Source organism: Schistocerca gregaria, chromosome 1 (genome assembly GCF_023897955.1).
Source record: "Schistocerca gregaria isolate iqSchGreg1 chromosome 1, iqSchGreg1.2, whole genome shotgun sequence".
In the NCBI taxonomy this organism is placed as follows: Eukaryota; Metazoa; Arthropoda; class Insecta; order Orthoptera; family Acrididae; genus Schistocerca; species Schistocerca gregaria.
This window is the reverse complement of record NC_064920.1, coordinates 362,410,791-362,438,697: the sequence shown is the minus strand read 5'-3', so window position 1 is coordinate 362,438,697 and position 27,907 is coordinate 362,410,791. Positions and strand designations below refer to the sequence as shown.

Sequence of the window (27,907 nt, the reverse complement as noted above, 5' to 3'; positions counted from 1 at the left end):
GAATTAGTGAAGCCCATGAAGGTAGTGTTTTGATGATTAAACTATGTAGGAGCAGTAAGGCGAAAGTATTGAAGACCATACTGATGCCGGAGATGTGAAAGAATTTAAGGAGAAGTATATGGATTGGGGCAGTAAGTAAGTCAGAGCAGATGAAGGGGCTCCCAGGGTTCATCCACTGGCCCCACCATGCATCCAACCCTCGCCAGCCCGATGTAGGACAAAGACAGTTACAGAGCAGGCTAAAATGTATTGGACATTGCTTGGATCATCAATAACAAAAACAAGAGGAGAGAAATATGCAAGGCAGGAGCACTCCCGGATCTAAGACATTTCCGAACGGGAGCAGAAACATTATAGTGGTGCCTGACACCCTCCCCAACAACCACCACTGGAGCGTTTGAGATAGGATGCCAAAATTTAAAAAGAAACGATTTTTTAAAAATATCTTCATTTTGCAGGGCACATATTTATGAAGTGCTTGATATATAAAACACGTATGTTATGTGTTCGAGGAAATGTAGGACGTTATTTGGTTTTAAGTGTGCCCAAGTACAGTGCCACATGTCTTCACACAGCGTTCTTCTACTGCGCGTCACTGTATTTCGCTGTGTGACATTCAGGCGGATTTAATTTGTAAATTCAGAATTTGTATATTCAGAATATATTCAGAATTTGTATATTCAGAACAGTGCAAATTAAAGTGTCCTGTTGTTCCTCTCCTGCTATCAGTCGGCTATCGGCCGGTTTGAGATCCTACAGCCTAGAAAGAAAAAAACAACCTTAGAATTAATACTGGGTGGGATTATTTGTGACAGGGAGAATAAGAAACTTTTCAAAAAATTTGCACTCTCTATTGCCTGTTAACTAATAACTTTCCCTTTTGTGTGACATTACATTAAATATAGAAACATCAAACCAGTAAAAACAAGAGACAATCAAGACAGTACACATTTCTTCAATCATTATGTTCCAGCATTTTTCCCCTCTAATCTTGATACAGCTTCACAAGGCGCGCATTCCTTTCTGCGAAAGAATCTGTTACCTCATCAAATTTCGTCAAACGTTTTGCTACATGAAAACTCAAAGTGTCGTTGTCTAATACTGAAAAAGTTGTTAGCACGAATAGTACCCAAGACTGATGTGGTTTCTCGATTTGGTTACGTATATTTCTTCACTGTCTGCTAGATAAAATGAAACAGCTCTTTCTATTATTGCAAGAATTGAATCAAACGCCAAAAAGCGAGACTCTTTCGGAACAAATGGTCATTTTTATGTACCTCATTTTCATAAACAACACGACAGAATATATTTCACTAACTACCAATTGAAACTTACTATTATGTATAAAGGAATGTAAGGCGAAAGGTTAGGGCCCATATAACATCATGTGTCATTTCCTGCTACTACCTTATTGACATAAATGCCTCTGAAACAGGTAGGCCTTAGGCAATCACTCAGTTAATTACAACACAGATTGAGTAAGATATCAGATCTCAATAATAGGGCCATAAAAACAGGCAGGCCTTGATTAATAAGTATTCCAACTAACCCAAATTACAAACAGCTCTTAATTGTATTAAGAGGCAACAGGCAGGCCTTCAATAATAACAACCTCAGTTACGTAAAATTACCAAATGGAAAACAGGCAGGTCTTCTTTAAAAACGGCTTCAGTTAAGTAAATTACCAAACACCAACAGGCAGGCCTTCACTAATAAGAGGTTCAGTTAAATAAAATTACCAAACAGAAAACAGGCAGGCCTCCAATGATAATAACTTTAGTTAAGCAAAATTACCAAATGCAAAGAGGCAGGCCTTCAACAATAAAAGCTTCATTCATGTAAAATTACCAAATAGCAAACAGGAAGACCTTCAATAATAACAGCTTCAGTTATGTAAAATTACCAATTCCAACAGGCAGGCCTTCAATAATAACAGCTTCAGTTAAGTAAAATTAGCAAATACCAACAGGTGGGATTTCTTTAATAACATCTTCAGTTAAGTAAGACTACCAAATAGAGAACATTCAGCCGTTCATGAATATCTGCTTCGGTTAAGTAGTCAAGAGTTTGAATTGCCCCCTCACAAGGGGTGGACCAAAAAGCTTATACCCGAGGGAGTGGCCGAGCGGTTCTAGGCGCTACAGTTTTGAACCGCGCGACCGCTACGGTGGCAGGTTCGAATCCTGCCTCGGGCATGGATGTGTGTGATGTCCTTAGGTTAGTTAGGTTTAAGTAGTTCTAAGTTGTAGGGGACTGATCACTTCAGATATAAAGTCCCATAGTGCTCAGAGCCATTTGAACCATTTTTTTATACTCAAGGGCTCAAGACTACCAAATAGGAAGGCCAAGAAAGTGTACAACGAGAGGACTGGCCTTCCTTTCGTTGGGTACAGACTGGTAAAAGAAATATTAACACAGCAAGATTAATTACGTGATAGCAACAATAACTAACCAAACGGTGTACCTGAATCAGTACAAGATGTCGCCTCTACAACGACGGCAAAACGCCTGAAAGAAAACCGGGCTGACAAACCCAATTAAACAGCCTCAGCAATTGCAAATTTTGACACGAAAGCATTCTCTAAGCAAATATAATTAACAAAGCGATGACGTCTGCAATGCCCGAAGGTATCTCAGAACCGGCACATGGTCGTATTACAAAAGAAAGGTACTAATCTGGTGTTAGAAGACTTTTGGTAGGGAGGTCGGTTAAAACCCAACCATCTAGGTACTGCGTGACGACAAAGAATTTGGATGGCTATTCTTGGCATGGAGAGCCAGAAAAAAGGGGGCTTCCACTGAGATATTTGTTACTGTCTGTAAGCCTTCACGACTGCAATGAGTGAATGGCTCGTTAAATCAAATAAAGTTATGGGTTATCTTGGAATGCCTTATGTGAGAACGACATAAAAGAGTAGATTCCTTTCAAGAGAAACGGAAGGAAGAGCTCCATGAAGCAATAATCTCCATTAGAGTGCGGAATAGCCAACCAGATGTCATCTCATTTCTGATGAGCAGTAATGTGCTTTGCTCACACAAATCTGCATGTGGGTCTAGCAAAGCGAATGGGATGTGAGTAATCGCTCTTATAGGTAAATGGTCCTCCATTCCTTGGGATACCCATATGACTTGGGACACAGAGAAAGACAACCAAGTAGTTATTAAGACTAAGCTCATCGAGATGGTAATAAATATCAGAGGTCACAGTGTGGTAAAAGTAACAACGGCCAGTAGCCTAAATTGAGCCACTACGTATTAAAACACAGTAAACGGAGGCCTAATAAAATGGAGGACTCTGTTAATGGCTATCAGCTCCACTGTGTCAAGACTGAATATAATGGAAGCTGAAAGGTTATAGGTATGACTGAGACTTTAGGACCTTAAAATAGATCGGTCCTACTTCATCGTTTGGGTACCAACCAATTGTGGGGAGGGGAGTGGGGTTGCATGAGAAAACACAGGAGAGGTGGAGATTCTGATAGAAGGCTGTAAGGCATATTTGAACTGGTAATTCCATCTGAATGTGAGTTTCAGGAGGTTGACGCTCCTCTTGTGCAAAACGAATGGGATACGTTGGATGATGAGGGAATTGTGGAGGGCAAATGTATAGGAGACAAAGAGTTGGTACCATCAAAATTAAAGAGATAAGATCCCCACTACGACAAGGAGACTGTCTACAGGACTAGTCTAGAAGGCGCCAGTGGCCAGACGAACTCAACAATGATAGACTGGGTCTAACAATTTCAAAACCGAAGGTGTCCTTGATCCATAAACCTGGCAACTGTAATGCGGTCTAGATGAGTCAAGGTTCCAGTAAATATGGAGAAGAGTAGCATGTTCTTCACTGCAATAGGTGTGGGCGAAGAAGTAGAAAGTGTTAAGCTTCTGGATACAACCAGTCTTTATAAGACGGATATGGGACAGACAAGTCAGTTTTATCAAAAAGGAGGTCCAAAAAACGGACGTGAGCAACAACTTCCGAGAGCTCGGTTCTGAGCAGGCTTCAGGGTCAGGATGGACCCTAGTGCCAAAACAGAAATTGATAAGCCACGTTTAGCAGTCGAGAATTGGAGACCATGTGAAACGGTCTATGCAGAGTCCCATTAAATGCCACTTTGGAGCTGACGTTCAGCTGAGGCTACTGAGTGGGATATGTACCAAATGCAAAAGTAGTCCACATACAGTGCAGACATGAACAAATTCCCTACAGAGATCACTAGCTGATTGATGGCGATGAGGAATAGTGCGACACTGGAGCCCAGTGAGAGCTGTTCTCTTGGATCAATGAAGAGCTGTATGAAGTATCAACTTGAACCTAGAACAGCTGGTGGAATAAAAGTTGGCGAACAAATATCGGCAAGAAGCCTTCAGAGCCCCAGGCATGGCGGTTAAACAACATGTGGTGGCGCCAAACAGTGTCGTATGGCAATTTTTTTTGGGGGGGGGGGGGTGTCATCAGTTTTCTGGCTGGTTTGATGCGGCCCAATTCCTCTCCTGTGCCAAAATCTTCATCTCAAAGTGGCATGTGCAACCTAAGTCTTCATTAATCTGCAGGCTGTATTCCTCTTTCTGTGTTCCTCTACAGCTTTTGCCATCTACTGCTCCCTTTAGTATCATGGAAGACTTTCCCTGACGTCTTATCAGGTCCTATCATCCTGTCCCTTCTCCTTTCCTCTCAAGTTCTGCGCAGAACCACCTCATTCCTTACCTTAGCAGTACATCTAATTTTTAACATTTACTCTGTAGCACCACATCTCAAATGTTTCTATTCCCTCTCTTTCTGGTTTTCCCACAGTCCAGGTTTCGCTACCATTTTATCAATGCTGTGCTCCAAAGGTACATTCTCAGAAATTTCTTCCTCAAGGTAATGCCTACGTTTGATACTAATGGACTTCTGCTGGCCAGGAATTCCATTTTCGCCAGTGCTAGATTGCTTTTGAAGTCCTCCTTACTCCGTCAGTCATTGTTAATTTATCTGCATTGGTAGTAGAACACCTCAACATCATGTACTTCGTCATCATCCATCCGCGTGTAGAGTTTCTCGCTGTCCTCATTTCTGCTATTTCTCATTAGTTACATTTTTTTCTGATTTACCCTCAATCCATAATCTGTACTCATTATACTATTCACTTCATTCAGCAAATCACGTAATTCTCCTTCTCCTTCACTCAGGATAGCAATGTTAGCGAATCGAATCTGTGATAGCCTTTCACCTTGAATTTTAATTCCGCTGCTCATTATTTTCATCATTGCTTCTTCGATGTACAAATTGAACAGTAGGGGGAAAGACTACATCCCTGTCAAACACCCGTTTTTATCCGAACACCTCGTTCTTGATCGTCCACTCTTATTATTCCCTCTTGGCTATTGTACATATTGTATATTGCCGGTTCTCCCTATAGCTTACCCCTATCTTTTACAGAATTTCGAACATCTTGCATCGTTTTACATTGTCAATCGCTTTTCCCAGGTCGACAAATTCTATGAACGTCTTTTGATTTTTCTTTAGTCTTGCTTCCATTATTAAACCGCAACGTCAGAACTGCATATCTGGTGCCTTTACTTTTCCTAAAGCCAAACTGATCGTTATATAACAAATTCTCAATTTTCTTATGGCTTATGTAGATTAAAAAACTACAGTGAAGTTAAGCGCCGGATCGCGGTTTTCAAGGCACCAGATGGTTGGTTATGTATCATCGCGCCCAGAAGAAGCACTGATGGGTCGAGAACCCAGCGTAAACAGTGGGCAACCATCATTTCTAGTTGTTTGCAGATCATGTTGGCGAGGCTAGTCAGTCGGTAGCTTTCGAGATATGTTGGGTTATTGCCTGACTTGGGACGACCATACTATCTCGTCATTCAAACCAAATACTGTCGAAGATCCCGTAGAAGATGTTTGTTCGTCTGATTGTGAATGAGCCAAGAGCCTGAAACAGTTCCCAGTCAGCGAAAATTTCATTATATGATTGAGCTCGGTTTCGTTTCTGCAGTGGAAAGGCAGCTGGATAAGAAGAGACGCTGATGCTTTCGCAAAGTTGGTCAGAAGTTGATCACCAAGAACTGATGTATCAGTACAAAGACCACCCCCAGAACAAGATCCACAACAGTTGTTGGTCGTTGGCAGCCCAGAAGACTACGGAGCCTGGTCCACACCTGGAATGAAGAGGCATTCGTTTGCAGGGAAGAGACACAATGCTCCCACCATTTCTTCATACTATGTTTAATTAGATAGCGAGCCTTACAATGAAATCACTTAAAAATCATATCGTTGGTCTGCAAAGGATGTCGCTTGAAACGTTGTAGGGCTCTTCACCAACATTAAACAGCTACTGCAGTGCCATTGGTTCACCATGACATTAGCCAGCGGTGTAGATGACCTGCAGAAACGGGAATAGCAGTTCAAGCAGCGTGGATGACAGCGTTGGAGACATCTTGCAGAACTTGATCGATAGAATCTGACAGAGAAAGAGGGGTGGTAACAGACTGTTTAAGGTGTTCTTCCTCAGTCGGTATTCTCAACAGAAAGATTTGGAAAATGAAGATCAAACTCAGAAGAGGAGCACAAATTACTTTAGCCGAATAATGGTGAATGAAAGAACATTCCAAGAGCCTAAAGAACAACTGGGTCAACATAAATGGTTGCCTCCAAGAGAAAGAGAGCAAGAGAAGCAAAGATAATCAGAGATGACAGATTGCATTACAGGACAGGAAGAAAGTGCTGCAGAAGTTTGGGACCCTGTGCTCGCCACGAAGGAGTGGATATGATTTTGACCCTTCCGATTTTTTAGATTGAGGGCTCTACTTTAGTGTGCTTGTTCCGCGGTAACCATGTGACGAGTCTTAGGGCTCGTAGAAAACTAGAGTAGTTGTTGACTTGAGGAACTGACTTGGTTAAGTTTGTACAAGTGTGAATAAATTACATTGGTGCCATCAGCACGTAAGTGAGCTTTCATTATTTAACTCTGAACAGTTTTCAGTATCACTGCGACTCTCTTCCTTTATTATATCCCAGGAATAATTCGGGAGATAAGGTGAGAGTGTTAGTGGTGGACAGTTTTCAATTCAGACAGAAGCAGGCATCAAGCCAGTGATGTAAGAGACTTGTAACTCGTCTCGCAGATGAAAGTGAGTCTTGCAGCTTTTATCAAAACAGTTTCACGAGTATTCGAACAATGGAAGAACATTCGAGTCTGCTGCAAGTTATACATGCCTTCTAGAAAATGAAAGCAAACGTTCTAGCGAGACTGTGGAAAATCACTGTATTATTAGAGTCAGAAACTAGTACGGTAAATTAAATGTTCAAAAATGTCAAAGGTGTGTGAAATCTTATGAGACTTAACTGCTAAGGTCAGCAGTCCCTAAGCTTACACACAACTTAATCTAAATTATCCTTAGGACAAACACACACACCCATGCCCGAGGGAGGACTCGAACCTCCGCCGGGACCAGCCGCACAGTCCATGGCTGCAGCGCCACAGACCGCTCGGCTAATCCCGCGCGGGGTAAATTAAATACAAAACTTACTGCTCACCGATCTGGAAGCGCATAGCAGAGACTACATTCTTTATACAGTATAAATTTAATGTTTATTCATGACTGTAAAACGAGATGATGACTGTTTAAAAAAATGATTCAAATGGCTCTGAGCACTATGCGACTTAACTTCTGAGGTCATCAGTCGCCTAGAACTTGGAACTAATTAAACCTAACTTACCTAATGACATCACACACATCTATGCCCGAGGCAGGATTCGAACCTGCGACCGTAGCGGTGGCTCGGCACCAGACTATAGCGCCTAGAACCGCACAGCCACTCCGGCCGGCTGATGACTGTTTACAAACAAAATATTTTCTTGAGATCAACGTTGCTAGTAGAACATAGTTTCTTCATCTACGTTTACATCCACATATACTATATGTTGCACCATCGGTGAATTATTTTAGGAAATTATTTTAAATGTATTTTGTTATTACAAAACGAAGTAGTGAGCTTCAGACCCTCATGATGATCCACCCTTTTGTGTGCTACAGTGCGATTTGTACTTAATTTACTCTTAAATATACTGCTGAGATTAGAGAGCACTTTTTGCTTTTTTAATTCGAAAAAATAAGTAGACTTTTGTAAAATGATTGTCATCTTCCTTAGAGCTTTTGTCAATTCATATTTTTCGTTATTTTTCACTCTCCTGTAGGAGTAGAAACGTAAGAAAATTCGCGAGGCTCATAAAATGTGGATAGTGCTGAAAAAATATTTACGATTCTCAGGGGCATAAAGCTATGTTTCTCTATGTTTAGACCATTCAGCAAATATCGGACGAGATTGACATAATGTTAATATTTATTGAATACTCATGCTCCATGTTTATCTAACACTACTGAAGATAATAACGTTATGTGTGAAGCTCCGGCAGCATCTTTCTGTGGCCATATCGAAAGTACGTTCTCAGTCTGATAATGACTCCCGACTGGGACAATCAGCTGTGTGCCTTGAATTGTTCTCTGAAATCCTCATTTACAGGCATTAGTCACATCTCTTCTTTAGCGGGCATCGAGATAGTACAGAACCAGAAGAAAGGGAGGACATATCGAATTGAGTTCATTAATTCGATTGATCACTTTTGGGTTAAAGGTGTGAAGTCCACGAGGGGAATATATACGATTACTCACCGATCTTTCGAATCTGATAGAAACTGACATTGTATCTCAGGTCAACTCAGGGCTCTCTTTTGTACTGTGCACTTATCACTTGAGTTGTCTGGAAACTTCTCACTGACCATTACAACGTTTCAGTTAATCATTAATTCTCACTTACCAGACCGCACAAGTTATCGAAAACCTTAGAAAGCGAGATGAGTTAAATTAATGAGACTAAAATCAAGGTCGATTTCTGGATGGTACGTACATGAATAAGCAAAGCAATAAGGGAGATAAAACTTCACGACTGTATACTATTAAACGCTGGAGAAGTATACAAACAAATCGTGATGTATGATTAGCATCGTATCGGTCCAATTGGAGAAAAGGATGCAAAGTGTCGTGTCCTACTGTAACGGGAGCCTAGGAAGTTATGGTAGAGCTACGGTGGTACAAACGTAAAGGAAAAAAAAGGTTCTATGTACCGTTCACAGTTCCTCTAGCAGCTGTGGATGGAAAAATAGAATCCTGCCGCCAGAGGTTCGGGTCCTCCCTCGCGCATGTGTGTGTGTGTGTGTGTGTGTGTGTTGTTCTTAGCATAAGTTAGTTTAATTAGTGTGTAAGACTAGGGGTCGATGACCTCAGCAGTTTGGTCCCTTAGAAGATCACACACATTTGGACATTTTAAAAATAGAATTTTGCTACTTTCCGGTGGAAAACAAAGTACATATACTTACTATCAGAAACGAAGGGCTCAGCTCCAAAGTGTTCTCCCAATACCTCCAAGATCTTGACGCCACCTAGAACAACATAACAACAACGTCAACAATTGCCCTTTGCGTCATCATGCGCAGGCAGTGGCGCTCCCTCTGCGACCTCGGTCTTGCTGTAAGACCACAGCATGACGTCACACTTCATGACTTCTTTCGTCGAATACCGGCGTTGCGCTTTGCAGAAGACAACTGATAGTGACTAGTCGCATCACGTTTCGTTCATCGGTCCAGGAAACATGCTGTGCTTCTACAGTAAACATATACAGACGTATTCGGCACTCGAATAGGTCAATGCAGTTGCTAAATTTTGCATTTTGCGATGAATTTTATCTCTCAACTACGTGTTAGCTGCATCCTCATTTCCACACAATAAGGTCGCTTTGCTTTGTAATTTACTCACGTACTATACTGACAGCGATGTTTACTGTGATAGTGTGGACGACTCACTTTGTGCAGTTGTTAAATTTTAGTCTTCGATTATGGACGCGAAGACCTAGAACGGCTCAGTCATTTGTCCTTACGAGAAAGTCTACTCGAAGCGGTGCAGCACTTCTTTCCTCAGTGCAGGGTGTAGTTAAATTTCCTTCAATAACGTTTAGGACTTGTATTGTGTAGCAAGGTGATTAAGCTTTTCGTAGGAACTCATATTTGGAAACGTACCGTTTTCCCGTTGCACGCAAAATACCACAACACACGTTCTTATATCCCAAATTTCTGGCGCCGCTGACTATTACATCCATCACCGATGAATTGATGCCCCATGCTCACCACAGGTTTATTTACACGCCATTCAACTGAGTTTGCGCTCTGCCCATGGAGGTTTGTACGTGCTGTTGTACTTGTGATGTTTGATCCTACTGTACGGTAGTAATCACTCACTGCAGTACAGAATGCAAGCCGTGCCCACATTTCATTTGTAGTGTGTTGCTGTTGACCATAGTGAACTACACGTTTGTGAAATACCGACATTATGGTATAGAACGGAGAAGCTCGGTGCATTTGGAGAGTTGCTCGTCAGTTGAGTTCGGAGCGTTTTCCACACCGCCAGAGACATTCCCACTGCCTCTTTACTACGGAATACCAGCAGGTCTCGGAGGCGGGTATGTTCACCACCAGTAGGGCTAGCTGGCCGACTGCTGTGCATCATGGCGGTGCCGCACAACCGAATTTGAAGAGGTTGTACTCAATGCAGTTGAAGGGGATGCGACGACGAGTACCAGAAACATAGCAAGTAGACTCAATGTGGAACGACCAACTTGTAAAGGGTAAAGTTCGAAGGGTGGTGATATGTAAGGTGTCAGGCAAATCCAACACCTTCCATGAAAAACCTGACATAATAAGCAAAAGCAAATCTACTAGTATGTCACATAGCTCCGATTAAATCGTGACATGAAATTAACCAAAGCAATACAAGTAACGAGTGAGCAAATGGAATGTCACAGACTAACACAAGAATGCCTAAATGCATGTCGTACCTTCCCACCGTGAGACAGACGCAGTTCCGAGGGGAGAAACGAGGACAGAAGCCGAGAGCAGAACCGTGTTAAGCTAGAAGGCCCTACGATAACGGACGGAGGGACGGACACCCACGTCTCCAGCTAACCACTAGGGCTCACCAGCCGCACGTTTTAGCGTGAGACTTTTTCGCGTCTCAGGTACGTCAAGGACAACCCCCAGCCCATGTTAAAAGCTAGAGCCCTCCAGAAAAACAGTATAGATCTTACGATAACACAAAAAGGGCCACTACCACCCGCAAGTTTTAGCGTGAGCCTTTTCGCGTGTCTGTTACATTAGGATCACTCCCCAGCCCATGTTAAAAGATAGAGCCCTCCAGAAGAGCACTATAGATCTTACGATAACGCTAAAAGGACCACACTAGCTGCAGGTTTTAGCGTGAGACTTTTTAGCGTCTCTGTTACGTTGCAAACTTTAAAAACATTGCCCCACCACGAAAAGTATAACGTTTCTCATTGGATAGACAGAATTTTTGTAGGCGGAGCTTAAGGTTAACATTGAGACCCTGATTGGTCAGATGAAAACACAGCCAGATAGTTTTTTTTTAAACCAACTTCGGTAAATTGTAGTAACGAGAAGTTAGAGTAGAGTTGGTTCCGAGACGGCGAGCTGGATGGCTGCTGCGCCGGCCGCTGCCGCCCTGACGCTGCCTAAACACCGACAAGGTAATGAACGCACGCGATGCCGCATTTTTGAGCGCATAAGGCTTCACTCAGAACTGCAGAAGACTCAACTGTTACACCCCTTTTTTTTATAATACTAGTGTCGATCGTTAATTAAAACTCATGGTGTTCACATTTGCCACTTGAAGTAAAAATCTGAAACGCGATGATTTTTCTGTTATATAGTTATTGAGAAGCCACATCAGCCACTGTAATTTACGACATGTTAGATAAGTAATTAAAGATAATTGAGGGTCACTCTAGACCATTTTGATAGTTTTCTCTTTTGTGAAACTTAATTTAAACCTAGATTATAGATGTGATATGGCATAGGTCATCCTTGGATCGATTGTAGAACTTGGAAACCCATTCAGGGAATATTCGTTCACATTTTTGTTGAACGCTGTAGGTTTTCACCATCCTGTAGTAAAACATTTCCTTTTATCGATAGTGTAGTTTATAAACGATGTTTTGTGAATAGAATAAAATTTCCAATGGTAAACTTAACTGCATTTTCGACGTTATTTTACCAGCTAACTAAAAATAGGAAAGCCTTGAACGCTTTCCACTAAATTCAGTTAGTATTAAGATTCTTTTACAGGGAGTGCAGTGGAGCTGACGCTGAGATCATTAAGTATTTGGTTATATCATCGATAGTCTCACTGAACTCTTCTGAATTCTACATGTCATGTGTGGTCTGGCGTCTCCTTACCAGCAACAGGTCCCAGGTTCAAACTAGTTAATTCCCTAAAAAACACACTCAGAGCGTCGTTGCGCGAAAGTGGTAGGGAGACACAATATAGTACAAACAGACACCACCATGAATGTTTAGAAACTGTCTGGCGTGTTCTAGATGGCAGCAGCTACACCAGTAACAGCTCCCTCTCCCCTCTGGAAAGTATTGGCAATGCAGCTACAGGATTTTTTCGTCAGGAGCCACTTTCTACAGCTGGTTCTTGCAGTGTTGTGTAGACGAGCACATTGTCCTATAGCCAGTCGTTTTCACGGATGGAGCGAAGTTCACCAGGAAATGTGTTCTCGATTCCTACAATAGTCCTGTGCGGGCTGATAAAACCGGCATGCCGCACGCCCCATATGTTTCAAGACGACATTGTCTGAACATCTGGGCAGTTATCCTGGATGGATGTGTGGCTGCGCCGTACCTTCTTCCTCCACATCAGAAGGTGCCATGTATTTGCGATTCCTTGACGGGATACTGCATGGGCTCTTGGAAACTGTGGCACTGCAAGTAAGTCGAAACATGTGGTTCTAACAGAACAGCACACCACCTCAATTCTCATGTGCTGTCCCTGATCGTCTGGGCAAGCTGCAGAAGTCAGAGAACAACTATATTGCGCTATTTTGCGTGTGGTGGCAAACGGTACTTACCTGGACATGAGAACTTACCCTAAACTTAACCGTCTTGATCCCCGCTACGAGCCCTCAAAGTCTGTTCAGGAAATTTGGTTACACCTTGTTCACAAGCAATCAGAATTACGTATTTGGTACATGAGTACTGCAGTTGGAGTGAATAGGGTACATTGAAGCAGATTTGGGAAGTAACTACTCTATAATATTACAGTATCAAACAAGGCACTTCGTCCAGTGTGAGAGTTACATATATGGCTTATCAAAAGTAAATGATCTATTTGTCGAGAAATACGTTACAATTAATTTTTGAGTTGTCAGTCTTCTGACTGCTTTGATTCGGGGGAGAAAAGAGGAAGAGAATGAAATCTGCGTCGACTCATAGCATACTTCTTTAGACGAAACAAAAGGGCACCGTGCTTATCGTTTCCCTTCGGCAAACGGATCACTAACAAAAACCTTCAAGAGGCACAGAGTGGAAAAGAAATTTAACGTAAGACATTGGAAAAAAGACAATAATAAGGAGCCTTTCGCTACCTTCCTCGCTTCCCCTTGCTTGCCATATACTGGCAATGAAAATTTGGATTTCTCCGCTTCATCATAAGCAGTCGTTAACAAAATCGACTTCAGAGCAGCGGAGACAAATGATTTGTTAGACGCATGGAATATATTATTAACACATTCGTTGACCACGAAATGGTCGTTGCTCATCCTTTCTGCTGACTTGCAACTGCAGATTGCATCCGTACGAGGAGGTCAATAAACAATGTGGCATATTTTTTCTCGGCCAATTTCGGTTGAAAAAAATGCAAAATTTGTTGTGGGACATGGTGGTATATTCTCATTTCAGCCGCTATGGTTTCATGAGTTCCGATAGTTGGTGGCGCTATGTGTAGCCTCTAAAACGGCGTCTGTAACGAAGGCGTGTCCTGAGCACAGAACAGTCATTGAGTTTCTTTTGTCGGGAAACCAGAGTATCACAGATATTCAAAGGCGCTTGCAGAATGTCTACAGAGACCTGGCAGTGAACAAAGGCACAGTGAGTGAGGTGGCGCAAACCTGTCCGATCTCCCGCGTGCCGACCAGTTACACACAGTTGTGACTCCAACAGTGGAGCATGCGCTCAGTCTCATGCGATGTGACCGACGTATCACAATCAAACAGCTCGCTGCACGACTGGACGCCTCCGTTGGCACTGTTGACATATTCGTTCCCCTCACAGTGCGACGATCAACTCGAATTGTATTGCGCTACCCTCAGGAGATTGAAAATCGACTTGAGCAATAAGTTGTCACAAAAATACAAACGAACTTCTCCTTCTCCATGGGAACGCAATGCCGCAAACAATTCTGCACACCCGAGACTTCAAATGGTTGAAATGTTTCTCCAGGTGAGAACGACCTATGGAAATGGTGCGTGGGTGCAAGGTTTGTCGATCATGAGCGTGGCATCAAATAAACAGTGTACACGTTCATTAAAGCTCAATTTGCATGATAAAGTACGGAGAGATACAGGAAAATTACTCTGGGTGAATGTGGGTACTGACCTACGAAACAACTTGTTGTGTTTTATATAGGGCCATTGAATCACAATTGCGAGTTACATATTTCACACTGTTTTGTGCTTCGGAGAGTAACATCATTCATGCAGGCAATACACGGAGATTACGTGTTTCTGGCGAGTGTAGGAAATTGTGGGTCTGACTAAGTATATCTACTAAAGGGTTCTATGGTTGCCAATGTGTACCATCAATGTATCTGCATTATATGAGCAGGTAGAAATTTAAAAAGCTAAACAAGGTATGGATACATTGCAAATACGATTCGCAAATATGTTGAATCCTAGGGAACCATTAAGAGCCACACCTGTGTCTTAGGATAAAATACTGGTTGAGAATAACTCCCTAACTTACAAAAAGCCGGAAGAAAAACACACACACTTTGAAACTATAACGGAAGAATACATCACTTAGTATCATTATCGAGGAAGTGATAATCCATGGGAAGCAATCACTGCCATTAGTCCAAACAAGTCATTGGATGAAGTAAGGAAATATAGATCTTGTGATTCTCTATACCAAAATGAAAGGACAATCACGAATGTGTATCCTTTACCAAAGACAACGGATATTTTGGGCAGCCATGGTCAATGTAAAAATTTCTTGAAGACAGATTTGAAGCGATTTTGGGCAACCTAGGTCACTATAAATATTTCTCCAAGATGGGCTTGAAGAGTTAATATCGACAGTTGGCAGTGCTTCCAGAAGACAACCTGAAAACTATATCTACCAATCCTTGGATCACTATCAGTGTCGATGGATGTAGTATGGCCTCGACCACCAGCCACATTCCGTGGGCTGTTGGATGGAGTGCTAAGGGAATTTAAACCACAGCAGTGTATGGTCTATTTTTATCAGTGTTATTGTGTTTTCTAAGAAATTAAAGAAGCATGTGCAACAACTGACGGAAGTGTTTAAGAGATGATATTCAAGGCATTTAACATTAAGTATTGAAACATGCTACTTTACATGTACTAAGATAAACTATACAGGTCTTGTGATCAGCCAAAATGGCGTGAAGACTGATCCAGGGTTGATATGTGTTGTCTCAGATTTCTTACTGCACCAAACAACCAAATTACTTTCATCATTTTAGTAGTGTATAATTCTTATCGAAAACACCCTGAAATTGCTAGACCATTAACTCATTTGTTGAAAAAAACTATAATATTGCAGTAGTCAACTGACTGTCAGACCACATCTGAGAAATTGAAAGAGGTGTTAACAACAGGTCTAATATTTACATGAAGATGGTGTCTGTTCTTTCGGATATGTCCAAAAGAACAGATACCATCTTCATATATAAATAGTTAAGGCTCACCTGCCATTTGACCATCTTCTTCTGTGTGGACGCACAAAGAGTGCCCGAACTCTCACGGGAATCAGCAGTAAAGCCGCAAGTAATGAGTATAATGGGCAGGGGCACTATGAAAATAGTGCGGAACTATAAGTTGCGAATGTGGGTCTCATGGAAGGCGTGCCAGAGATAAGTCCCTGCAGTTGCTCTATCATCTGTCTCCTCGGCGGCTCAGATGGATAGAGCGTCTGCCTTGTAAGCGGTTTCGAGTCCTGGTCGGGGCACACCTTTCCAACTGTCTACATTGACTTATACCAACGCCTGTATTCAGGTAGGGGTATTCATTTCATTGTAATTTCAAGTCTGATATCATATTACCTAATTACAAAAATAGTTTATCCTATTCTGTGGTGCAGGCAATCAGGTGACTGAATAGTTTTAAGTCAGGATATAGAGAGCAAGAAACATCCAATAGCGTATGGACTAAGACATTTGAATAAAGCAGAATGGAATCACTCAACCATGCAGAAAGAGGTGAAGTGTGATATATGGTATTACATATATTACATATGTGGTAGGGAGATCAGTTACTATTGACATGGTCTCGCGGTTCTATGCGCGCAATCCGGAACCGTGCGACTGCTATGGTCGCAGGTTCGAATCCTGCCTCGGGCATGGATGTGTGTGATGTCCTTAGGTTAGTTAGGTTTAAGTAGTTCTAAGTTCTAGGGGACTTATGACCACAGCTCCTAAGTCCCATAGCGCTCAGAGCCATTTGAACCATTTTTTTATTGACATGGTGTCAAAATGTTTACTAGGACTGGAAGATTCTTTGAGTAGGTTAACCCATCAGGCGTTAAAGTTCAGTGGATTCGAATATGAGACAGTGCGTGAACACAGCAAGAAACATAGCTCTGTCGATGGCTAGAGCAGAAAGATTTGGGTCATACGATTGCTTGGCAGAAGCCTTGCTCCCTGTCAAGAAACACAGACTGCTGACAGCGACTGCCATTTATTTCGGACACAGTCGCAGTTTGCGGCACATGAGGGACTCGTTTATAAGATGATGAAGTACACACCATGGGTTGTGGTATCTACAACTTTAAAGGATGAACTGATGAGGGAAATGCATGACCATGCATCAGCAGGTCACAGAGGCAAAAGAACAACTGATTGTCAAATAGCTGAGCAATACTGATGGAGGACAAGGAGGTAAGACGCCAACCAGAATGTGAGGAACTGTATGCTGTGCATACAACATGCTAATCTCAGTCATCAATGAGTCTGCTGCAAAGATTATGGAGGCATCCAAGCCATTTGAAGTGGTAGGGAGGGACATTTTGTGTCCATTCAGTTTAGCATTGGTGGGTAGCTCTACGTGTTAAACATACAGAACACTTTACACATTATGTCACGATGGTTGCAATCCAGACTCACAAGCGAGTACAGTGGCACATGCTATGGTAAACAGCTGGTAATTAAAGTCTGGCATTTGGAGCACTATGATTACAAATCAGATTATTAACATTATGTCCAATGTTGTTATGCAGCTATGTTATCTATTGCGGAGCCCTTCCATCCTCAATCAAACAGAAGAACGAAATGTATATATTGTACGTTTGGCAAGATTTTAAGTTATTATCTAAACAGCTCTCACAATAAATGGGACATTTACCCATTTTACATCATAGCTACATATGATTGTAATGTACATATCAGTGTTGGATTTTCGTCATATGAGGTGGTATATGGTAGAAAGACACCATCATATTTTGAAGAGATTAAGGCCAAATTGGGGAAAACAGGGACATTATGTTAATATTTTAATGTAGTTATTATGCCTCTTTGTGTTAATGAGAATGGTGCAAATTCCATTCCCTCGTTACCATCAAGAAAATCCAGAAATCGTAACCCGTCAACAAATTTGTACAGATGAAAACTCAGGCAGTGTCATCAGTCTCCAAGGGCAAATATTGCTCTGTATTGATGTCAATGGATGAGTTACACGTGTGCCAGAGAGAGATAGAGGGAATTAATATATGTCTGACTAGGTTGGTTCAGACTGACACACAAGCCTGTGCAATTCTGTTATTCCTAGATAAGGGGAAAGCAGCAGGATGTCATAGGGAAGTGTTGGAAGGTGGGTATGCATCCGGTTTATTCTATGTTTACTCCAGAGGTAGTGATTGTAAACTGCTAGAAATGTGGAAAGCCCAAAGCAATGATGAGATTCGAATGAACAGATAGTGGGATGTTAATCGATCATACGACTTATAACAAAGCTGGTCCTATGTTCTTTATCCCTGCTACTGTCACTGAAGCAGCCATAACGAATCTGACACGGCCTTTGTTGTATTAGCTGGAGAAGCTACTACGTATGATACCAACCAAGAAGCTAAATAGTTTAAATCACACCATAAACCGACAACTCATTCACCTATTGAATGAGTTTATCACCTCACTAAAGGGTCGAATCACTGCTGAGCGAATATGTAAGAGGGTAATGGAAACCACTGCATTAAAGACACATAACATGCATCCACAGGACACGTCGCCAGTAAGTGAATAAGTGTCACGATGATCTCTCCATTGGGAAAAGATTACGGTACAATCACCCATTCGGATATCCGGGAATACACTGCCAAGAGGGAGCTGACCAAGAGAAATAGAGTCAATAACAATGAAAGCATAACGTTCTACGAGGCGGGCGTGGAATGTCAGAAGCTTGAACGTGGTAGGGGAGATAGAAAATTTGAAAAGGGAAACGCAAAGGCTCAACCCAGTTATAGTAGGGGTCACTGAAGTGAAAGGGAAAGAAGACACGGATTTCTGGTCAGTTAAGTACAGGGTAGTATCAAAAGCTGCAGAAAATGGTGTAACGGGAGTAGGATTTGTTAAGAATAGGAAGATAGGGCAGAGAGTGTATTTCTGTGAACAGTTCAGTGACAGGGCTGTTCTTATCACAATCGATTCCACACCAACACCGACAGAGATACTTCAGATATACACTCCTGGAAATTGAAATAAGAACACCGTGAATTCATTGTCCCAGGAAGGGGAAACTTTATTGACACATTCCTGGGGTCAGATACATCACATGATCACACTGACAGAACCACAGGCACATAGACACAGGCAACACAGCATGCACAATGTCGGCACTAGTACAGTGTATATCCACCTTTCACGGCAATGCAGGCTGCTATTCTCCCATGGAGACGATCGTAGAGATGCTGGATGTAGTCCTGTGGAACGGCTTGCCATGCCATTTCCACCTGGCGCCTCAGTTGGACCAGCGTTCGTGCTGGACGTGCAGACCGCGTGAGACGACGCTTCATCCAGTCCCAAACATGCTCAATGGGGGACAGATCCGGAGATCTTGCTGGCCAGGGTAGTTGACTTACACCTTCTAGAGCACGTTGGGTGGTACGGGATACATGCGGACGTGTATTGTCCTGTTGGAACAGCAAGTTCCCTTGCCGGTCTAGGAATGGTAGAACGATGGGTTCGATGACGGTTTGGATGTACCGTGCACTATTCAGTGTCCCCTCGACGATCACCAAAGGTGTACGGCCAGTGTAGCAGATCGTTCCCCACACCATGATGCTGGGTGCTGGCCCTGTGTGCCTCGGTCGTATGCAGTCCTGATTGTGGCGCTCACCTGCACGGCGCCAAACACGAATACGACCATCATTGGCACCAAGGCAGAAGCGACTCTCATCGCTGAAGACGACACGTCTCCATTCGTCCCTCCATTCACGCCTGTCGCGACACCACTGCAGGCGGGCTGCACGATGTTGGGGCGTGAGCGGAAGACGGCCTAACGGTGTGCGGGACCGTAGCCCAGCTTCATGGAGACGGTTCCGAATGGTCCTCGATGATACCCCAGGAGCAACAGTGTCCCTAATTTGCTGGGAAGTGGCGGTGCGGTCCCCTACGGCACTGCGTAGGATCCTACGGTCTTGGCGTGCATCCGTGCGTCGCTGCGGTCCGGTCCCAGGTCGACGGGCACGTGCACCTTCCGCCGACCACTGGCGACAACATCGATGTACTGTGGAGACCTCACGTCCCACGTGTTGAGCAATTCGGCGGTAGGTCCACCCGGCCTCCCGCATGCCCACTATACGCCCTCGCTCAAAGTCCATCATCTGCATATACGGTTCACGTCCACGCTGTCGCGGCATGCTACCAGTGTTAAAGACTGCGATGGAGCTCCGTATGCCACGGCAAACTGGCTGACACTGACGGCGGCGGTGCACAAATGCTGCGCAGCTAGCGCCATTCGACGGCCAACACCGCGGTTCCTGGTGTGTCCGCTGTGCCGTGCGTGTGATCATTGCTTGTACAGCCCTCTCGCAGTGTCCGGAGCAAGTATGGTGGGTCTGACACACCGGTGTCAATGTGTTCTTTTTTCCATTTCCAGGAGTGTATATGCCGTCGTCGCGAGCTGAAAATAGGAGATAAAGTATGTGGGGATATTGAAAGGGCAATACAGTATATAAATAGAGGTGAAAATCTAATAGTCACGGGGACTAGAATGCAGTTGTATGGGAAGAAGTAGAAGAAATGGTTATAGGGGAATATGAGCTTGGGACAGAGAGTTCGAGAGAAGAAAGACTAATTGAGTTCTGTAACAAATTTCAGCCTGTAATAGCGAATACTCTGTTTAAGAATGACAGGAGGAGTAGGTATACTTGGAAAAGGCCGGGTGATATGGGAAGAATTCAGTTAGATCACATCATGGTCAGACAGAGATTCCGAAATCAGATACTGGATTATAAGGCTTACTCATGAGTGGATATGGACTCAGATCACAAAGTATTAATGATGAAGAGTAGGCTGAAGTTTAAGAAATTAGTCAGCAAGAATCAATACGTATAGAAGAGAGGTACAGAAGTACTAAGAAATGACGACATACGCCTGAAATTCTCGAAGGCTAGAAACACAGCAATAAGGAATATCTCATTTGGCAGTACAGTTAAAGAGGAATGGACATCTCCAAAAAGAGTAATCACAGAAGTTGTGAAGAAAAACATAGGTACAAAGGTGATAACAGCGAAGAAACAGTGGGTAATAGAAGAAATACTTCAGTTAATCGACGAAAGAATGAAGTACAAAAATGTCCAGGGAAATTCAGGAATGCAGAAATACAAGTCGCTGACGAACCAGAAGCTAAGACGAAATGGCTGCATGAAAAATGTGAAGAAATCGACAAAAAATGATTGTCTAAAGGACCGACTCAGCATACAGGAAAGACAAAACAACCTTAGGTGAAATTAAAAGCAATGGTGGTAACATTAAGAGCGCAACATGAATTCCACTGTTAAGTGCAGAGGAGATATCGGGTAGGTGGAAACAGATGTGGCGAAAAAATACTTTCGAAAATATATCATCCACACAATTCCGAAGACTGCAAGAACTGAAAAGTGCGAGAATTATCGCACAATCAGTTTAACAGTTGATGCATCCACGTTGATGACAAGAATAATATACAGAAGAATGGAAAAGGAAACTGAGGATGTGTTTGATGGCGATCAGTTTGGCTTTACGAAAGGTAAAGGCACCAGAAAGGCAATTCTGACGAGGTTGATAATGGAAGGAAGACTGAAGAAAAATTAAGACACATTCATAGGATTTATCGACCTGGAAAAACCGTTCTTCAACGTTACATGGCGTAAGATGTTCGGAATTCAAAGAAAAATAGGGGTAAGCTATAGGGAGAGAGTGAACAACTACAAAATAAGTGTTCGGATTAAAAAGACTGTAAGACATGGAAGTATTCTTTCGCCCATACTGATCAATCTGTATATCGAAGAAGCAATGATGGAAATAAAATAAAGATTCAGGAGCGGAATTAAAATTCAAGGCAAAAAATGACAATGATACGATTCGCTGATGACATTGCTATCCTGAGTGAAAGTGATGAAGAATTACGTGATCTACATGATGGGATAAACAGGTCTAATGAGTGCAGATTATGGACTGAGAGAAAATCGAAGAAAGACGAAAGTAATGAGAAGTAGCAGAAACAGAACAGTGAGCAACTTAACGTCAGAATTGATGGTCACGAAGTAGATGATGTTAAGGAACTACCTAGGCAGCAAAATAATCAATGACAGACGAAGCAAGGACGACATCAAAAGCAGAATAGCACTGGCGAAAAATGCATTCCTGGCCTATAGACGTCTGCTGGTATCAAATATTGGCCTTAATTTGAGGAAGAAATTTCTGATAATGTACGTTTGAAGCACAGCATTGTATGGTAGTGAAACATGGACTGTGGGAAATCCGAAACAGAAGAGAATCGAAGCATTTGAGATGTGGTGCTACAGACAAATGTTGAAAATTAGGTGGACTGATAAGGTAAGGATTGAGCAAGTTCTGCACAGAATCGGAGAGGAAAGGGATGTGTGGAAAACACTGACAAGGACAAGGGATAGGATGATAGGCCATCAGTTAAAACAGTGAGCAGAAGTTTTCTGCACTGAAAAAATGTGTTCAGTTCTGACACAAAGAAATTAAAGTGAGCATTATGTATATCAATGGGGCGAGTTGAAAATTTGCTCCAGAGCGATATTCGTACCTAGGCCATCGAGACGCAGTGGTCACCACAACCACACGAACGACCCCAGTACGCCTCCCATCAGGTACAATTCTCAACTTACAGCACACACTACTGATGTAGTGCCACCTCTCATTACCCTCCTTACTCGCGGCATTCCTGTCAGAGGTCAAGATTGGTGTGCATCGGCATTGAAGGGATCATTGACTGTCACCGCCTTAATTAATTATTAGTTTTTAATTCTGAGATAAGGACGGAATGAAATTGACCTAATAGTATTTTGTTACCTCTAATTTCGGCATGTTCTTTCGACCACGGAGTGTAATGAAATACTGATTTACATTTCTTTCCGGAAGACACTATGTAACAACATACGTGGTGCTCCAAACAGTATAAATTACGTCTCTGAAAGGAAGAAACAGTATCTGACAGTAGTGGTAAGCATTAATACGGTGCTGTATGGAGGCGCGGTCGTAAACTAGTCTTGCATCTTTCATTGAAAGATCGGTATCCCTTGGATAAACCACAAACGAGTATAGGCGGAGCAGTCAATGAATGGGAAAATATCGAAAGTTCTGAGACAAAGCAAGTAATACAGATTGCAGTGCTGTAAAACTCATTTGCAGTCATAATGATATGAAAAGCCGCGTTTAATTAATCTTCCAATGAAATAAGTTGCTGGCAGAAAAGAAAAACTGTGTCTTGTTGGTTTTGTGTGGTTGGTACGTCTTCTTCGTAACTGGTGTGTACTGTGAAGAACACTTTTCGTCTACGCCACATGTCTTCCTTTTGCCAACGATACTGGTGTGAGCTGCCTTCTCGCAACCGAATTGCACTATCATTCCGTATGACTCGCAGAACTTTGTTTGTGACAAGTCTGAAGATGAGCTGATGTCATCAGGCCCTTTAAAATGCAAATAATACCTCCTACAAATCGAGACGCATGAACGTGGCGTGACTTGTGAAGAACGTACATAAAAAACTTGAGTATCTACCTCTCGAAAAATATTTCGTAGGTCCGGGTGTTTACTTGGAAACGATGACGTTCAGCGCAGTCACTCCCGTAATGCGAAATTTACCCGTACTTAATAATAAACCTACAGAAACGCAATAATTGAAACTGATATTCGACCATACGCGACACTTTGAATTAATCTAGTAAGGGGTGGTGCACCTCAAGCAATCGCTCAGATACTCTGGTAGAACTTTCTCGATAACATATAACACATGGAATATGCTACGTCTTTAGGGTAACTTCAGAAGTAGAATTTACTGAAGTACAGAAGCTGCCTGTAAACGTGTCTGTCTGAATAATCGATAGTGCGATGACTCAAACCAAAACATAACGAAAATGGGCCAGTAGCCATAGTTTCAGAGTGATATATGTAGAGACATCTCATATAATCATATTAAACGATCGCTCTAATATAAACGACAGAAGTTTTCCAGATAACAGTGCTTTATATAACATTTTAGTCGCTTCGGCAGAACATGTCAATTACTGCGACGAACAAAGCTGGTGGAAAACTAGAAGAACTGGTTAAAATATCGTCCGATTCACACCGGGAGACAGATATCAGAATATTCATTTCCACGACATTGGACTGGCACTAAATACATGTTACAAACTGTGCTGATTAACGACTGGTAATTTTTAATATTATTACAGCGCACAAGTCGTTGTTAGGGAAGTTGTGAGGTGGTTCATAACTGACACATTTGCTCCTGGAAATCTTTTGATCATTAAAATCTGTTTTTCCGGTCTCTGTCTTACTACTATGTAAGCAATTCTAAACCCTTCGCTATCTTCCACGTACAAAGAAGACTTGCATGGTATGTTAAGTGTTATAAGTTAAGTGTTATAAGTTACATTGTGCTTTGAGCCTAACTTCCCATAATTTTCGTTTCCGTCAAGCCGTGTTCTCTTGGTATTTTTCGTTTCCTTTCGTTTGCTGCTATCGAATTCCAGTCCCAACAAGAGTTACATTTATATTTTTAACTTCAGCGTGCCTTTCTTTCAGTTTCTTCGTTATATGCATTAGTAGTAAGCATATATAGTGTAAGTACTTTGGTGAGAATCAATATCATTCATTATTAGTCTTGATAGATTCAAACCTGGTGTTTACATCTTTTCCGTGCTGTTTCTCTACTACGTTTTGCACGAGTTTGTGTAAGGGTCAGTCAAATGAAAACGAAATGGATGGGAAAAGTAAATAAACTGTTTATTATTTAAGAAATAATCGCTATAATTTTAATACAATCATCCCACTGTATAATAAAACAATCAGTGCCTTCATGGAAAAGCATTTGCGATTGCTTAAGGAATCAAGCGTGCACCTCTTCTTCCGAAGCAAATCGACGACATCGAATGTCTTCCTTCAGGGCACTCGTACTCTAAACGACTTTGGCAACATATGGGCCATGATTTTGGTAGGAGATTGTTTCGATAATACTGCAGACGTTTCGATAGAAAGCACCTACATATCCTCCGTACAGTCCCGATCTCTTCCCATGCGATTTTCATGTTTTTGGAGCCCCGAAGGAAGACATTATTGGCTGTCGATTTGATCCGGACGGAGGGGTACACGACTGAGTACAGTCATGATTGCAGAGGCAACCACAAACATTTTTGCATGAAGCCATTCACCGTGTTGTCTCACAGTGGGATAAATGTATTAGATGAGACTGTCGCCCTCCTCCGGCTAATATACCTGGACTTCTATCCAGCCCAGGATGCTATTTCCTTAAGGGGCTCCATAAAGCTCCTAACATTGGAGATCCCATTGAGGGGGGTAGGACGTCAAACGGGCCGACTTGGAGCAGGAGAGGCACCACAGGACATTTTATTTTCTACTGTCTATACTTTTATGAATAAAATCATAAAAGTTTGTCAGCATGACCAGGAAGGATTCAGAATTCACACTCATAGCAGTGGAAGTGCAAAAACATAAGAAAAATAATTTTTTTTAGATATGAAATTTCATCATTTTTCACTTACTGTTGGCTGCATTTGTTGCTATAAGTACGTTTTTCTTCACAAGTAAGAGAGATTCTTTGGTGAATTTTGCACAGCATTCAAACCATACTTACAAGGGTATGAAACTCTAGAATTTTCCAAATCTATTAAAAACTGTGGTAAAAACTAAGATAATTAACTACAAATTTTGATTTTTTTCGAAACATGAAGTTTAAAACGTAACAGCTCATTCATTTTTTTTCATAAATTAAAGAGATTCTAGAGTTTCATACACTTTTAAGTACGGTTTGTATGCTGTGAAAAATTCATCGAAGAATCTCTCTCATTTATGAAGAAAAATGTTCCTATAGCAACAAATGCAGCCAATAGTAAGTGAAAAAATGATGAAATTTCACATGAAAAAAATATTTTGTTTTTGTTTTTGAACTTCCGCTGCTACGAGTGTGAATCCTGAATCCTTCCTGGCCATGCTGACAAAGTTTTATGAATCAATTGTAAAAGTATAGACAGTGGAAATTGAAATGTCCTGTGGTGCCTCTCCTGCTCCAATTCGGCCCGTTTGACGACCTAACCCCTTAAATAGCAAGCCTCATTCCTCGTGTGCCTACTCGGACGCCGGCAGTCAGACAGTTGTCCACATAGAGAGTGAAACGGTGGGGTCAGTCGGCCAGTCCTGACGTTGACTCTCTGCCCTGAGCGACACTAACGCGTTACTACCCGCCAGTCACTCCGTGGTGAGTGCGAATTGACTGTGTTGGGTAAACTGCAATGTACCTAGCTAGCAGAACCCACGGTCGAAAGAAGCGACGTCTGAGTTGATGGCGATTACTTTTAAGATAATAAAACAGTTTACTTACTTTTTCCATCAGTCTCGTTTGTCTGCCTGTTATAATTATAAGGTATATTATTTTCCTTGGAGGAAGTTTAAAATATATCAATAAATAAACGAACTACTGAGAACGTGTTACCCGGCCGCGGTGGCCGAGCGGTTCTAAGCGCTACAGTCTGGAACCGCGCGACCGCTACGGTCGCAGTTTCGAATCCTGCGTCGGGCATGGGTGTGTGTGATGTCCTTAGGTTAGTTAGGTTTCAGTAGTTCTAAGTTCTAGGGGACTGACGACCTCAGTAGTTAAATCCCATTGCGCTCAGAGCCGTTTGAATTTTGAAAACGTGTTATGCATTGGAGCCAGTGATGACCTTCAGACTTTCACCTGTGCCTACTAGGAAAGAGACATCGTGTCAACTCGTCTTTCAAAAAAATGGTTCAAATGGCTCTGAGCACTATGGGACTTAACATCCATGGTCATCAGTCCCCTAGAACTTAGAACTACTTAAACCTAACTAACCTAAGGACAACACACAACACCCAGCCATCACGAGGCAGAGAAAATCCCTGACCCGACTCGTCTTTCTTTATCTACGTTTATTTCGAGCTGAGCATCTAGTGAAGACTGTTGCGTCCATCTCCTATGTTCCTAATACTTCGAACAAGAGCGGAACGTAATACTGACATCCCGCAGTACGGAACTGCGTTCATGCTACGGAAGAGAAACGCTGAGTGCATTCGTCAGACTCACCCAGTGGGTTCGCTGTAGCGACAGCGAGCAGCAGCAGCAGCAGTGCTGGTGAGGCTGCCTCCAGCAGCCTGTGGGCGGTGGACGCCATGGTGTGCTGCCGCCGGTGGACTGGCTGCCGCTTCCTCCGCCTCTCCTATATACCGGCGACTACGGTCAACACTCAGCACGCTGACGCCTCGCTCAGATCACTGGCCGCTCCCGCCCACCGGGCAGTCCTCGGCCCAAGGTTAAGGAGCCAGGGGGCCTGCACCATACACGTCATTCGGCTGCAAACTCACACAGCTTTTCTCAGACTTGAACTTTTCTTTACCATCACTGCATCCACACGATTACTGCGCGATTCGTTCTGTGGTGTTTGGCAAATGGTTCGTAAAACTACACTACTGGTCATTGAAATTGCTACAGCACGAAGATGACCACCGAGCGAGGTGGCGCAGTTGTTAGACACAGGACGGTTCAATACCGCGTCCGGCCATCCTGATTTAGGTTTTCCGTGATTTCCCTAAATCGCTCCAGGCAAATGCCGGGATGGTTCCTTCCAAAGGGCACGGCTGACGTCCTTCCCCGTCCTTCCGTAATGCGATGAGACCGATGACCTCGCTGTCTCGTCTCCTTCCCCAAAACAACCAACCAACCAACCACGAAGATGACGTGCTACAGACGCGAAATTCAACCGACCGGAAGAAGATGCTGTGATATGCAAATGATTATCTTTTCAGAGCATTCACACAAGGTTGGCGCCGGTGGTGACACCTACAACGTGCTGACACGAAGAAATTTTCCAACCGGTTTCTCATACACAAACAGCAGTTGACCAGCGTTGCCTCTTGAAACGTTGTTGTGATGCCTCGTGTTAGGAGGAGAAATGCGTACCATCACGTTTCCGACTTTGATAAAGGTCGGATTGTAGCCTATCGCGATTGCGGTTTATCATATCGCCCCATTGTTGCTCGCGTTGGTCGAGATCCAATGTTAGCAGAATAC

At 42.7% G+C, this 27,907-nt stretch overlaps 1 protein-coding gene across 1 annotated transcript in view; it reads right to left on the bottom strand.

Moving 5' to 3' along the window:
• LOC126346409 (uncharacterized) overlaps positions 1-27,056 on the bottom strand; it is a 38,140-nt gene extending 11,084 nt beyond the window's left edge. The window contains exons 1-2 of the mRNA XM_050002184.1: positions 26,924-27,056; positions 9,372-9,434 (exon numbers count right to left, since the gene is read on the bottom strand). Coding sequence (XP_049858141.1) covers positions 9,372-9,434; positions 26,924-27,011 — 151 coding nt within the window. The 5' untranslated portion in view covers positions 27,012-27,056. The remainder of the gene's footprint in view (positions 1-9,371; positions 9,435-26,923) is intronic.
• Positions 27,057-27,907: the final 851 nt, after the last annotated feature.